At 40.4% G+C, this 14,027-nt stretch overlaps 2 protein-coding genes across 3 annotated transcripts in view; one reads left to right on the top strand and one right to left on the bottom strand.

The window, feature by feature from the left end:
- RTN1 (reticulon 1) overlaps positions 1-7,556 on the bottom strand; it is a 357,288-nt gene extending 349,732 nt beyond the window's left edge. For both annotated transcript variants that reach the window (XM_029598190.1, XM_029598191.1), the window contains exon 1: positions 7,159-7,556. In XM_029598190.1, coding sequence (XP_029454050.1) covers positions 7,159-7,429 — 271 coding nt within the window. In that variant the 5' untranslated portion in view covers positions 7,430-7,556. The remainder of the gene's footprint in view (positions 1-7,158) is intronic.
- A 1,251-nt stretch (positions 7,557-8,807) lies between these two features.
- Positions 8,808-14,027, top strand: part of LRRC9 (leucine rich repeat containing 9) — a 1,004,248-nt gene continuing 999,028 nt past the window's right edge. The window contains 1 exon segment of the mRNA XM_029598189.1: positions 8,808-9,045. The gene's annotated coding sequence lies outside the window, so the exon portion shown is untranslated.

Genomic DNA, 14,027 nt, shown 5'->3' with positions numbered 1-14,027 from the left:
GTGAGTGTGTGTGTGTGTGTGTGTGTGTGTGTGTATGTGAGTGTGAGAGACAGAGAAAGTGATTATGAGAGTGAGAAGCCCATATATGTAAGTAGAACATGGGAGTGGGAAGCCTGTGTGTGTGTATGGCATGAGAGAAACTGTTCAGGAAGGTGACTGGTGTGTGTGTGTGTGTCAAAGACTGTTTGGGAGATGATTGGAGTGTGAGAGACAGAAACTGGTCACGGGGGCATGACTGGTATGGTGTGAGTGTGAGAAACATGGGCACTAAGGAAGAGGACCATGAGTATAGAGCTTAGCTTCTACTGCTGCTTCTGGTGTGTGCCATGCCCTGCATGGAAGGGGAGTAGGAGAGCTGCTGGAGGGGGTAAGTAAAGGTGGCTTTTAAAGTTTATTTTTCTTGATTGACTGCCATTTTAATTATTTAATATTATGTGATGTCTGCTTTTTTTGAAATATTTTATTGATGTTTGGAGAATGTTTAATAGTTTTTATGAGTTTTTAATTGTTGGATGTTATTCTGTTCATAGCTGTTTTGAAACATTTATTTTGCTTATTAGTATAGTTTTACAATTATTTCTGAGTGGGGATCTATAGCTGCTTGCTAGTTCTGTTTTCCTAATAAGAGGTGTATTGGCTTTTAGGGCCTGATTTAATATTTGTAGTGTTGCCTTTTCATAGATAGGGTTGCTCCTGTTTGAGTGTATTCCATAATACAGGTGTAACTATGTGCGGATTAGTTTATGTGCATTACTACAGATCCTGGGAGTATGTTAGGTCGGTTCTGTGTCTGTTACTGAGATGAGATATTTTACTAGCATGTAAGCGTTTGTATCAGTCTTATTTGTTGTGTTTTCTCAAGAGGACATGCATTGGTGGTAAACTGCTGTCTTTCATAAGTAGGGATATTGAGCCTGGAAGTAGAAGGAGTTTGAGTTGCTGTAACTGAGATGACACCAGAACCAGAATATCTTCTTTGTAGGGTGAGTTGTATGGGGAATGTCATAATTCTGCTTTACATCCATTATTGTGGGTCAGGGGGGTATGCCTCACCCGAACCTCGCCCGGGGGCTATGTCCCTGCTGCGATTCGGCCACCGGACCGAGGACTTAGTCCTCCCGGAGATCACGGAAATCACCCCGGGAAACTCTACTGGGGGAGGGACCTTAGGGTATCACCGCCGGAGTGCGGGGCTCGATGCTGTAGAAGTTTTAGTTGAAGAAAGTAGAAAATAGAAAGTAGATTTGGAAAACACGCTCAGCGAGCGTGCAGGCTCTCCAAACTGCTTTGGAGACGGAAATTACTAAGTTGCTACGCTTCCTGTGGGGGTATATATACCCCGTGCTGACGTCAGATCCGTCTCCAACTGCTAGCACGCGGATACTATACCCATTTGTTCTGAGTCCATCTGGCTACACGCCAGGAAAAGACAGTTTTATGGAGCAATTGGTTCAGGAACTGACTAGAGAGGGAGCAATTTTAAATCTAATTCTCAGTGGAGTGCAGGATTTGGTTAGAGAAGTAACGGTGGTGGGGCCACTTGGCAACAGTGATCATAATATTGTCAGATTTGAATTAATAACTGGAAGGGGGACAGTATGTAAATCCACAGCTCAAGCGCTAAACTTTCAAAAGGGAAACTTTGATAAAATGAGAAAATTAGTTAGAAAAAAGCTGAAAGGTGCAGCTACAAAGGTAAAAAGTGTGCAACAGGCATGGACATTGTTAAAAAATACCATCCTAGAAGCACAGACCAGATGTATTCCACACATTAAGAAAGGTGGAAGGAAGGCAAAACAATTACCAGCATGGTTAAAAGGTGAGGTGAAAGAAGCTATTTTAGCCAAAAGATCTTCATTCAAAAATTGGAAGAAGGATCCATGAGAAAAAAACAGGATAAAGCATAAGCATTGGCAAGTTAAATGTAAGACACTGATAAGACAGGCTAAGAGAAAATTTGAAAAGAAGTTGGCCATAGAGGCAAAAACTCACAATAAAACCTTTTTTAAATATTTCCACAGAAAGCCTGCAAGGAAGTCTGCTGGACCGTTGAATGATCACGGGGTTAAAAGGAACTTAGAGAAGATAAGGCCATCATGGAAAGATTAAATGATTTCTTTACTTCAGTGTTTACTGAAGAAAATATTGGAGAGATACCCATTCCAAAGAAGGGTTTTAATCGGTGATGATTCAGGTCAACTGAACCAAATCACGGTGAGCCTGGAAGATGTGGTAGGCCTGACTGACAAACTGAGGTCAACTGAACCAAATCACGGTGAGCCTGGAAGATGTGGTAGGCCTGACTGACAAACTGAGGTCAACTGAACGAAATCACGGTGAGCCTGGAAGATGTGGTAGGCCTGATTGACAAACTGAAGAGTAGTAAATCACATGGACTGGATGATGTACACCCCAGGGTTCTGAAAGAGCTAAAAAATGACATTTCAGATCTATTAGTAAAAATCTATAACCTATCATTAAAATCATCTGAAGTACCTAAAGATTTGAAGATGGCAAATATAACCCCTATATTTAAAAAGGGATCCAGAGGTGATCCGGGAAATTCTAGACTGGTGAGCCTGACTTCAGTGCCGGGAAAAATCATGGAAACTTACTGTTATAAAGAATAAAATCATAAAACATTTAGATAGACATGGTTTGAAGGAACACAGCCAGCATGGATCTACCCAAGGGAAGTCTTGTCTCAAAAATCTCCTACATTTATTTGAAGGGGTGAATAAACATGTGGAAAAAGTTGAACAGGTAGATGTGATATATTTGGATTTTCAGAAAGCATTTGACAAAGTCCTGCATGAGAGGCTTCTAAGAAAACTAAACAGTCATGGGATAGGAGGTGATGTCCTTTTGTGGACTGCAAGTTGGTTAAAAGACAAGAAACAGAGAATAGGATTAAATGGTCAGTTTTCACAGTGGAAAAAGGTAAACAGTGGAGTGCCTCAGGGATCTGTACTTGGACTAGTGCTTTTTAATATATTTATAAATGATCTGGAAAGGGGTACGATGAGTGAGGTGATCAAATTTGCAGATGACAAAATTCTGCAGAGTAGTTAAATCTCAAGCAGATTGTGATGAATTGCAGGAGGACCTTTTGAGACTGGAAGATTGGACTTCCAAATGGCAGAAGAAATTTAATGTGGACAAGGGCAAAGTAATGCACATAGAGAAAAATGACCCTTGCTGTAGTTATATAATGTTAGGATCTAATCTTAGGACTTACCACCCAGGAAAGAGATCTAGGCATCATAGTGGATATAATACATTGAAATATTCGGCCCAGTGTGCTGTGGCGATCAAAAAAGCAAACAGAATGTTAGGAATTATTATGAAGGGAATAGAAAATAAAACGGAGGATGTCATAATGCCTCTGTATCATTCCATGGTGAGACTGCACTTTGAATACTGTGTGCATTTCTGGTCACCACATCTCAAAAAGGATATAGCTGCACTGGAGAAAGTGCAGAGAGGGGCGACCAAAATGATAAGGGGCATGGAACAACTGCTCTGTCAGGAAAGGCTAAAGAAGTTAGAGCTGTTCAGTTTGGAGAAGAGACGACTAAGAAGGGATATGATAGAAGTCTACAAAATCATGAAAGGACTTGACCAAGTTAATGTAAATCGGTTATTTACTCTCTCAGATAATAGAGGGACCAGGGGGCACTCCATGATGTTAGCAAGTAGCTCATTTAAAACAAATAAAAAAAAAGTATTTTTCACTCAAGCTATGGACTTCATTGCCAGAAGATGTGGTTACAGCAGTTAGTGTAACTGGGTTTAAAAAAGGTTTGGATACATTCCTAGAGGATAAATCCATAAACTGTTATTACGGTAATTAATAAGCAATAGTAGCTTGAGACCTATCTAATGTTTGGGTTCTTGCAAGGTACTTGTGACTTGATTTGGCCACTACTGAAAACAGGATTCTAGGCTTGATGGACCTTTGGTCTGACCCAGTATAGCATTTCTTATGTTCTTATGTAATTAGTCTGTAGCATGTTCAGTCCACATCTTTTAGTTCAGAGGTTGGCTGTAAATATGATGTGAAAAATCTTTTTATTCCAAGTTAGAGCCCTAGGTATCAATTAGCTCCTCATGGACAAGGATTTTATAGTTATTATCTCCTAATCCTTGCATTATGTGTGCACTATTCTATTCTGGCTCATTACTATACTATGACTATTTTTTCAAAACAGTTTAGATTATAGTCTGATATATGACTGTCTGCACCACCTTTGGAATTTGAGCTTATTCTTTGTGCATGGGGAAAAGATGGATCTAGTTTTCCTGTGGCATGTACTCCTTGAAATCCCTGGACATTAACTTCAGCTGAACATTGACTCAATGGCATGAGAAAATAATTGGTTTTCAAATTTGACACTATTATAATACAAAAATACCACTGGAAAAAAACTCCAGTTATTTAACATACTCAAAATGACACATGAAACACTTACATTAATATTACATCTGTGTTACTGTTTCATTGAATAGTTTTTGTGTTTGTTTTAAAGTTTGACAACCATCTCCAAATTGTTTTACTAGATTTTCTGCATTGCATTAATGTAGATTTTTCTCTGGATTGTGCAATTAATAATAGTTACTCTGTGATATTTGAATGTTGAATAGGGTATTGTGTGCAAATCCCCAGCACTCTTGAGTTAATGGGGGTCCAATTTATAATTTTCTTTACTAAAAATTATTTTTTCTTTGGTTTTCTGTATAATCCATACTTTTTATATTTTTGCCCATATTGAAATTGGTGTGACATATACCAATATTTTTGATAATTTAATATTTTATTGTTAATTTGGTTTGGTGGTAGATGAATCTTTGAATAATTTTAAAGAAAAACTTCAGCTTTCAAATTCCCTAATAATGGTTTTGTGAATCTCTGTTAGAAAAAAGACAGCTAAATGTTATTTATAGATGTATAAATATGCTAATTATAGGGCATATCTTTATTTAAATGGGTGCTTAACTTATAAGCATCTAACCTTTTGAAAATTAATTTGTCTTCAATACATGTAAATTCTTAATTTAAACTGGGAAAATTTGACCATGAAGACTGGATCACTAATAATCTTTGAAAATCTAATCTAATTTTATGCATCTAACAGATATAGAAGTACAGCTGCATATCTCTGGGTATAACAACATTATTAAACAGAAAAAAAAACCCTATACATTTTGGGTCCTATTACCAAAGCAATTCCTACATTGCAAGCATACTTATTTGAACTTAAATCACTCTATCTTTTCCACGGATCCAGCTCAGGGCATATCATCCTCATCAAAACAGGGGAAACAGAAAGGGTAGCAGTAACACATCCCCTAGTTCTACTCTTTCTTCTGCAAGGATAAATCAATTCAAGTTACTTTTGGCACAGCAGCAATGCAATCCAGGAGTATAAAACAACATCTAGCAGTGAGGATTTAAGAAGCTACAGTAGATTTTAAGCTCTGCAACATCTTTATCTGTCATCATTTACTATGTTACTATGTTTCCAAGACTTGATATGGATTTGACTAGATAAAAAACATGAATATTAAAGTCCTTGTATAATTCCGCTCTCCAAAGCAATTTAATACAGATAAAATGAATAATGATGATTGATTATTATGTCTACTTGAAATGATTTAAAATGTAGCTGAATATGTCAGAATACTAATATGTGAAGATCTTCAAAATATTTCTAAGTGCAAAGTGCAATACTTTCATCCCAGTGTAAGAACCGTGTTTGAATCAGCATGGTGACAATTAATTTTTCTGTCCATGGACAACAAATTTAATTAGATTTTTTACTTCTCATAATACTTGCTGTCCAGAACAGACACATAAGTTTATTTACAAAGCAAGGTAGGCTATATGCTTACTGTATCTGGGGAATAAAGGATGTATGCTGAATCAGCCAGTGCTATTAATATTTTTTTTGTTGTAAAATTTTTCAAAGTTAACAAAAGTTCTGTGGTAACAAGTGTTTAGTTTTCTGATTTGCACCTGAAAAAAAGCTAAAATGTCACTATTTCCAAAAGTAATTTTAACCTTTTTAACATTAAGTAGTGAAATACTCTGACATCTGGCTACTTGCTGTATGCAAATTGCCACTAATAACAATGAACATATTAATACCTATTTACTGTTGTCATTATTTTAAATCTTTAGATTTAGTTCCTACATATAAAAGAATATACCTACAAAAATCCTAAACTAAGGCAAAGCATGTTATAAGGCACATTGCTAAATATCAGTCAAACAGATCTGAATCAGGTTTCCAAATGTGATAAATAAGTAAGCACGAGACTTAGCTTATATACAGCAATGAACACAAAGTTTACCCAAAATAACACATTTTTAAAACAGTAAACATTCTTGATTTTTACTTGTCAACATTTTCAAAACTAATAAACTAAGATTAATACTACATTAGTATGATATGCTTTGGGACCAACAATAAATTACATTGAGGCAACATAACAATCATATGAGTCTTTCTAAAAATGTACACTAAACTGCACACCGTGGATCTTCCACAAACAATATTTTTCCTAGGGAGAAGATTAAAGTGACCTCGTCCTGTTATGGTTAAATGTTTCAGCTTTCCTGTTGCGCCAAGCTAAACAGGGTAGGATTGCACAATAGCTGCAGATGCTGCTATGTTGGACATGGGGTGGGTGGTGTTAAGAAAGGCCGACCCTTCCAAACAGGCAACTTCCCAGTTAGGCCCGGGATTGAACGAAAACAACAAGCTGCCTCCAGTGACCAGGGAAAGAGGAATGGGGAAGGAAGTCAGGAGAAAAGAAGCGCGTTCTAATGAGTGGCATAACTTCAAGCATCTGCATAAGATTTATACAACTGCTAATGTGCTGTAAATTAGAGTACTAACTTCTTAACAAAGAAAGCCCCTTGGAAACGCCAAACAACGTTAGGCAACTTGAACAAGAGAAGAAGGCGGGTTCGGCTTTCCTCCCCGTGGTTTTCGACAGGACAAGGACTATTTATCTTGCGTTTCTTGCACTTTCGAGAAAAGGAACAAATGATAATTTATAAAACTCCTCTAGTAAACCGTCGCGGACAGCATCTGAAGTAAATGCATATCGCACGCCTCCGGCTGCCGCCCGGTTCTCTGCCTTTATCTTTACCTGTGGATGTAGTCTCCATGGCGACGGGCGGGTGTTGGAGCTGCTGGTCCTTGCCTGGTTGGAGCACTAGCAGCTGCGCCCCTTCCTTCCAGCTGCAGTCGGTAGAACTCGAGCCGCCAGCTGCTGCCGCTGCCGCCGCTGAGCGCGCGCCAACCTCCTGCTTTTCACTGGCCCGAGACGCACTGCTCCTCTCGAAGCGCTCTGCCAGCCCCAGCTCCTCTGCCAGCCACCCTGCCCCCGAGCCAGACTGATTCTCGGGATTAGCAGACATGCTATGAGCTTTGCAAATATTTAGGAGAGGTTCCCGGTGGCTAAATCAAGCGGACGCTGCAGTATCTGCGAGAGCTTCACTCTTCTAGAGCATTACGCAGGTGAAAATGGCTTGTTTAGTTTCAGTATTTCAACCCTGACGTCATTCGATAGCTGGCTTATCACAGTCAGGGATTTAGGATGGAGAGTTCACGCCGTTTAACTGTTTGGGATCCTTAAGTATGTCAGTGGGAGCGGAACTAAATGTAATAGGACAAACAGTTATTTGACTCTATGCATATATGCTACAGTAAGTAACAAGCTTTTAACCCAGCACATTTTTATATTTCCACAAGTTATTACACTTCCGAACTACAGTCTTACATAAAGAAAGCATGAGGTGTTATATTTTTAGACTATTTTCCCTAGACACAGACAATCCAAAACAGTTTACAAAGCACGTCAAATTGCAATACATAAAAATATATAAAAAATGTTTCCTCTTTGCCGCGAGCAAGCCTGGTGAAAAGTATCACACTGGCTCCTAGTATTTTTCGGGTTAAGATGCCTGTGTTCTGAGCTCGAAAAAGCACAATCAGTGAAGACCTGTTTGAGTATCATCATGCTTGCCTCATAGTAACTTTAATTTAGCAAGTGTGTAACAGCCTGAAGAAGAAATGAAGAACTAGAGATATCAATAGTCACGGACATTAGAAAAGATCACATTTCATTTTATTTATTGAAAAATAAATTAATTAAACATTTCAAAATAAAAGATTTAGGAGAGTTATCCTATTCTTTCAATAACTAGTTTTTCAGAGTTCCTACTTTACTTCTAAGTGTCTATTCCAGGGTCAAATTTGACTTTTTGTGCTTCCTTCTGGAACCGAAATTCACCACTCTGGATGCCTTTAGCAGTGAACTCACCGAGGTTGAGGTGCAGGTTATCTGTTCTACATTATTTGAAACTTAATATCTTTTATTAGCTCATTATAAATTGTGATATAAATTTTGAGACCTCTGACAAAGGGTGCTTCATGAGATCCGATGAAAAAATATTGCAGCTTTCTGAGAAATTGTCTTTTAAAAAAAAAAGTACCCTTTTGCAGATGTGTGAATGCTTACGTAACAGAAAATTATATGCTTGCACACTCGAACACATCATAAAATATATTGCGTTCTTCAAATAATGTGCTTCAACCCGACCGTAATGCTAAAGCGAGGCGGTGCAATACTGCAGAGTCCCGAAGCCGCAGCGGACTCCCTAGGATTTACCATCACCAATTACAATCCGCTCAATGTTCAACTGAAGCTCTGCTATTGGCTGTTAAGGGATCACGGGACCGGTAACCAAGCAACCAACTAGGCAACTAACCGAGTCGGCAACCGTTGTCCCTTGCTGCCCAGTAGCATCTGAAAGCAGAGCTGGAGGCTGCGGTGCTGGCGCCGACTCAATCCGCTTCTGGTGCGAGAAGCTCCTGGGGAGTGACGGCAGCTGCTGATGCTGCCGGAGCGGAGGAGGACCTTTCCGTCTCACCGCATATCCACTGAAGCAAGAACGCTCTGCTCCGTGCCGGCGCCACCTTTCCTTCTTCCGGCCTTGCGATTTCCAGCGGCTGCAGCTCGCGCACTCTAAATGTGAGTCCTTCGCCCGCTCCCGTCACGTAAGGCTACAGGGGGGAGAGACAGAGAGCTCGCGACCTGGCCTATCGGCTGTACGCTGGTCACCGAGTCTGGGGTAAAAGCTGCTCTACCCGCAGATTAGTCGTAACACCGGCCGGTCTTTTCTGAGTTTTCAAGCCAGCCGCTATACTAATAATACTGCACCGCCTCTTAACGTGAACGTTTCTTAGTTCTGTTGACCTTGAAGTGACTCGTGCAGTATTATAACCATACCTCATTAAAAAAAGAAAAATCTTCCGAATCCACTCAGTGGGGCACGTGCAATATTTATACTTTATAGGTGGCGCCTGCCTGTGCTTCCTATAAGGGTCAGTCAGGACCGCAGCCTTTTATTTACTTGGAATCATACTGGTGAAAGTGATGAGGCAGGTAGAAGGAGCTTTAAACAATTTTAAACACTAATATTTTCTCAGGAATAAATACAAATTGGAACAAAAAAGAGAGATTTTTAACTGTCAACGAATTTTCTAAAACAATGCAAGGGAATAAAATATCTGGTTGCCAGTTCACCTGTGGCAAACCAAAAATTATGACTGGAATGTGAAAACAGTATTTTATTTTCATGTACCTTAGGCAAGAAGACAACATTATGATTAGCAGTGTAGTGTTCCTGTGAGTAAATGGTGCTGGAAGAAAAGAGGTGCAACTTGAGACCTAAGGAATCCCTTCCCTTTGTCCTAAAAGAAAGAAGCAGCAGCCCAAAGCCCAGGGAATCCCTTCCCTGCATTGCAAATAAGTGGTGGTGGCATGCTTAGGAAGAGAGAGAGAGTGCATAAGAGGCAAGAGAGCTGAACGGCTTTGAAATAGGAGAGGGATAAAAGGAGGCAAAAGAGTACTGGTGATGAGAGAGTGTGCTACAGAAGGAAGGGAGTAAGATGAGAGCTGTGAGGCTTTGGGGGTAGAAGGAAGGAGGGAGGCAAGCAGTGGTGAAATGGAAAGTGCTGCAAAGTGGAGGTAGGGGAACAGAAAAGAGTTGTATGTATAAAGGAGAGAAAAAAGAAAGCTATGAAGGAGAACATTGCTGCCATCCCAGCAAATTACACGTGCACACACATACACACTCCAGTCCAGCTCACTTGGAAGTACCTAGCATATCCACATGATTACAAGGTTCACTGCCTGTTGCTTCATTTTAGAAAAGGTGGCGAGCACAGTTTTATGTGGCTAATATAATTAACAAACCTGGCCTCTACAGACTTGTACATACCTTTTTTAAACTCAGCTATACTACTAGCCTTGACCATATTCTCTGGCAACAAATTCAACAGCTTGTGAGTTGATTTAAAAATTATCTTTCTTAAGTTTGTTTTAAATCTGCTACCAGTTAGTTTCATGGAGTGTCAATTAGTTCTGGTACCGGGGCTGCTGAAATATAAAGCGCGGAAAGCGGGTGCTGAAAAGTCAGCACCCGCTTTCCTAATGCACGCATGGTGCCCGCAAGGGGGTGCCATGCACTACCCAAATTAGGGGGTTGTGACCTTAGCGCCTCCTTGCTAACGTGACACCGCAGCGGCTGCCGGTTATGAAGACCGACTCCGGTAAACTCGGCGTCGGTTTTCATAACAGGCCATCTGCCAGTAATGAAAATGGCCGCCGATAAACAAGTTAAGTAAGGCTCTTCAACTTGTAGAAGAGAAAGCTGAGAGGGGATATGATAGAGATTTATAAAATCATGAATGATGTGAATATGATACTAGGGAACCATTATTTATTCTTTCAAACAGTGGGGCTAATGCCAGAGTTAACCATATACCTACCCTACTACTATCCACGTACATCTCAATAGTTAACACCTTTCAAATTTATTCCGCTGTAAATTTCATCTCGCTGTTCATCTGATATCCACCATTATTGCCTTACACCATCTCATTCTTACTAAAAATTTCACATTACTTACTATCAACAGTTTCCAACAGTTTCTGCTTTTCTGTACTTCTTTTACCTTCACTCAGCTATTAACGCCTGCTCCAGGCAAGCGTTAATAGCTGAGCGATAAATGTGCGTCTGTGACGCACATATATTTTTTTGCATGCGAAGTGAATGAGTAACAGCCTCATTCACATGTATTTGCATGTGATGAGCGCTATTACATTCACTCCGCGTCCGACGCGGGTTAAATGGGCGCTAATCCCCTATTGCATTAGGGGGCGGATTAGCGTCGGCCCCACTGTGTGAAAGAATAAATAATGGTTCTCTAGCATCATAATCACATCATTCTTGATTTTATAAATCTCTATCATATCCCCTCTCAGCTTTCTCTTCTACAAGTTGAAGAGCTTACTTAACTTGTTTATCTTTTCTTCATAAGGGAGCCATTCCATACCTTTTACTGTATATGTTTTTATTGATATTTTCTGTGCCTTTTCTAGTTCTCCTAAATCTTTTTTGAGATGTGGCAACCAGAACTGCATACCATATTTGAGGTTTGGTAGCCCCATAGCTTGATAATGAGGTATTATTATTGTCCCAATTATTTTTTCTCTTCCTTTCTGAATAATTTCTAACATTTTATTTACTTTTTTGTTTGTTGCTGTACACTAAACTAAGAATTTCAATATATTGTCCATAATGACTCTGAATGGTAACTCTGCATTTGAAACCCAGTATTCTGTACATATTGTTGCGGTTCTGGCTGTGAGCGCCGCGACCAGACCCTTACCTCCATGTTTCTGGACCTGTTCCCGCTTTCACCGGCCTAGTTCCTGTCCTGTTCGGCGGCGTCCCGGTGAGGGCCGCACCGCCGGGAAGCCTTCCATGGACGCCCTGTCTCTAGGCACGCGCGCGCCATTTGGGCGCTTTTCTAGGCCGTTTCCCGCCAGCGGTGACTCTGCCCAAATCCTGATGTCAGACGCCGCGGCCTTGATAAGCTGGCCGCGGCCACCCAGTCTTTGCCTTGCAACGGGCTTACCTACCGGATCCCTGTTGCGCTGTGCCCCGGAGCATCCTGCTTTGCTATCGCTCCGTTCCTGCTTTCCTGCTACAGTACCTGCGTGGTTCCTGCTTGCCAGCTACAGTGCCTGCTTGGTTCCTGCTTGCCAGCTACAGAGCCTGCTTGGTTCCTGCTTGCCAGCTACAGTGCCTGCTTGGCTCCTGCTTGCCTGCTACAGTTCCTGCCTGGTTCCAGTACCCGAGTCTTGCTACAGTTCCTGCCTGGTTCCAGAACCCGAGCCTTGTTACAGTACTGACCTACTGTCCTAGTCTGGTTCCAGTTCCCAATCCTGATCCACTACCGCCTAAGTCCCAGCGGCCGGGCCCCTACGGGCTCCTCCCGGGGGAGTACCAGCTTCCAGGGTGAAGAGCACCTCTACGTCCAGCCTGAACATCTGCCTCCCAGCCTGTGGTATACTAGAGACTTTTGAATACCTTTCCCAGTCTCCTACAGGTCGGCCCAAGGGTCCACTAAACTGACATTCCCTAAAACATCAAAAAATATACCCCTCTCCAACATTTAATCATATAACAATGTGGACACTTGTTATATGTACATAATTTAATGAGTAATGTACTAGTGTGATTATCTCATTCATTCACACATTCATACAACACATCCCTATGTGGGATACATTAAAATACACTCCCTCCCCCAATTGCAATTTGTTCTATATTATTGATATAACATATACCATATAATACCATCAATATATATATATTACCATTCGCAATTTTATGTATTAATGTGTACAATACATATCATCACATTCCTTGTTTAATATCAATTACATATCTTCAGAAATTCCCTCTTCAGAAATTCCCTACAAAGGACCCTTGTTTCGCCTGGAACGGCTTCCTCAGGGGTTATTTTATCAATGATCTTCATAAATCGCTCTTGATTCCCTTGGTAATGTATGTTGTCTCGTCGATCACAATTTCCCCGCCAATATCATCAAGTGTCCAGAAAGTAACCTACAATATTAAAATATCAACACACCTTAACCCAATATTACACTATATTAACGACTTCACACCAGTGTATAATCACCTATATAACGACTTACACCAGTCTACTGTAATCCTTTAACACATATCTTCTCACGAAACTGGCTTCAAATTCCTTCCAAGTATCACAAATTTTGACCGCTCCTAAATCCTACAAAAATATATAACATACCATATATCAATTTTTGATATGTTTAAATCATTTAACCATATACCTACCCTACTACTATCCACATAGATCTCAATAGTTAACATCTTTCAAATGTATTTCGCTGTAAATTTCATCTCGCTGTTCATCTGATATCCACCATTATTGCCTTACACCATCTCATTCCTACTAAAAAATTCCACATTACTTACTATCAACAGTTTCCAAGACGCCTTCGTCCAACGTTTCATCACACCGGAAGGGGAATAAACTTCCTCCTAATTTAAAACACCTTTTATACTCGCTAAAGACCACTCCTATGAACTCTTAACCAATCAATTCTATCTCCTAAACACACCCGCAGCGTCATGTACGTGTTTTCAACCAATCAGCCCCGAGGTTCAACACATACACCTCCCATTCATTACACGGCCCTCCGGATTCATCACACATAATACGCCACCCATTCCATCTCCCCATTGAGACCCCATTGCTGTATAGTATTCCATTTATAAATACATTTTTGTTCAGTACACCAGAGCCATCTAATAATATCACCATGATAATTGTTTGTACACTGTGTTATAACAAAAAATCTCAAATCATCGATATGGTGACACACACTCACCCAATGAGCCACAAGAGGGGCTCCTTCCTTCTGAATACGAATGTTGCTCTTATGTTCTATAATCCTGTGCCGGATCATCCGCTTAGTGTATCCAATGTATATTAATCTACAGGGGCACACTTCTCCATTATGCTATAACTTCCCAATAATTCTGTTCTTAACATTAGCTTCCACCATTTTGTCTATCACTGATGTCAAGTTCATTGATCTGCAGCTTCCTGAGTT

Source organism: Rhinatrema bivittatum, chromosome 4 (assembly GCF_901001135.1).
Source record: "Rhinatrema bivittatum chromosome 4, aRhiBiv1.1, whole genome shotgun sequence".
In the NCBI taxonomy this organism is placed as follows: Eukaryota; Metazoa; Chordata; class Amphibia; order Gymnophiona; family Rhinatrematidae; genus Rhinatrema; species Rhinatrema bivittatum.
This window is presented reverse-complemented; position numbering and strand designations above follow the sequence as displayed.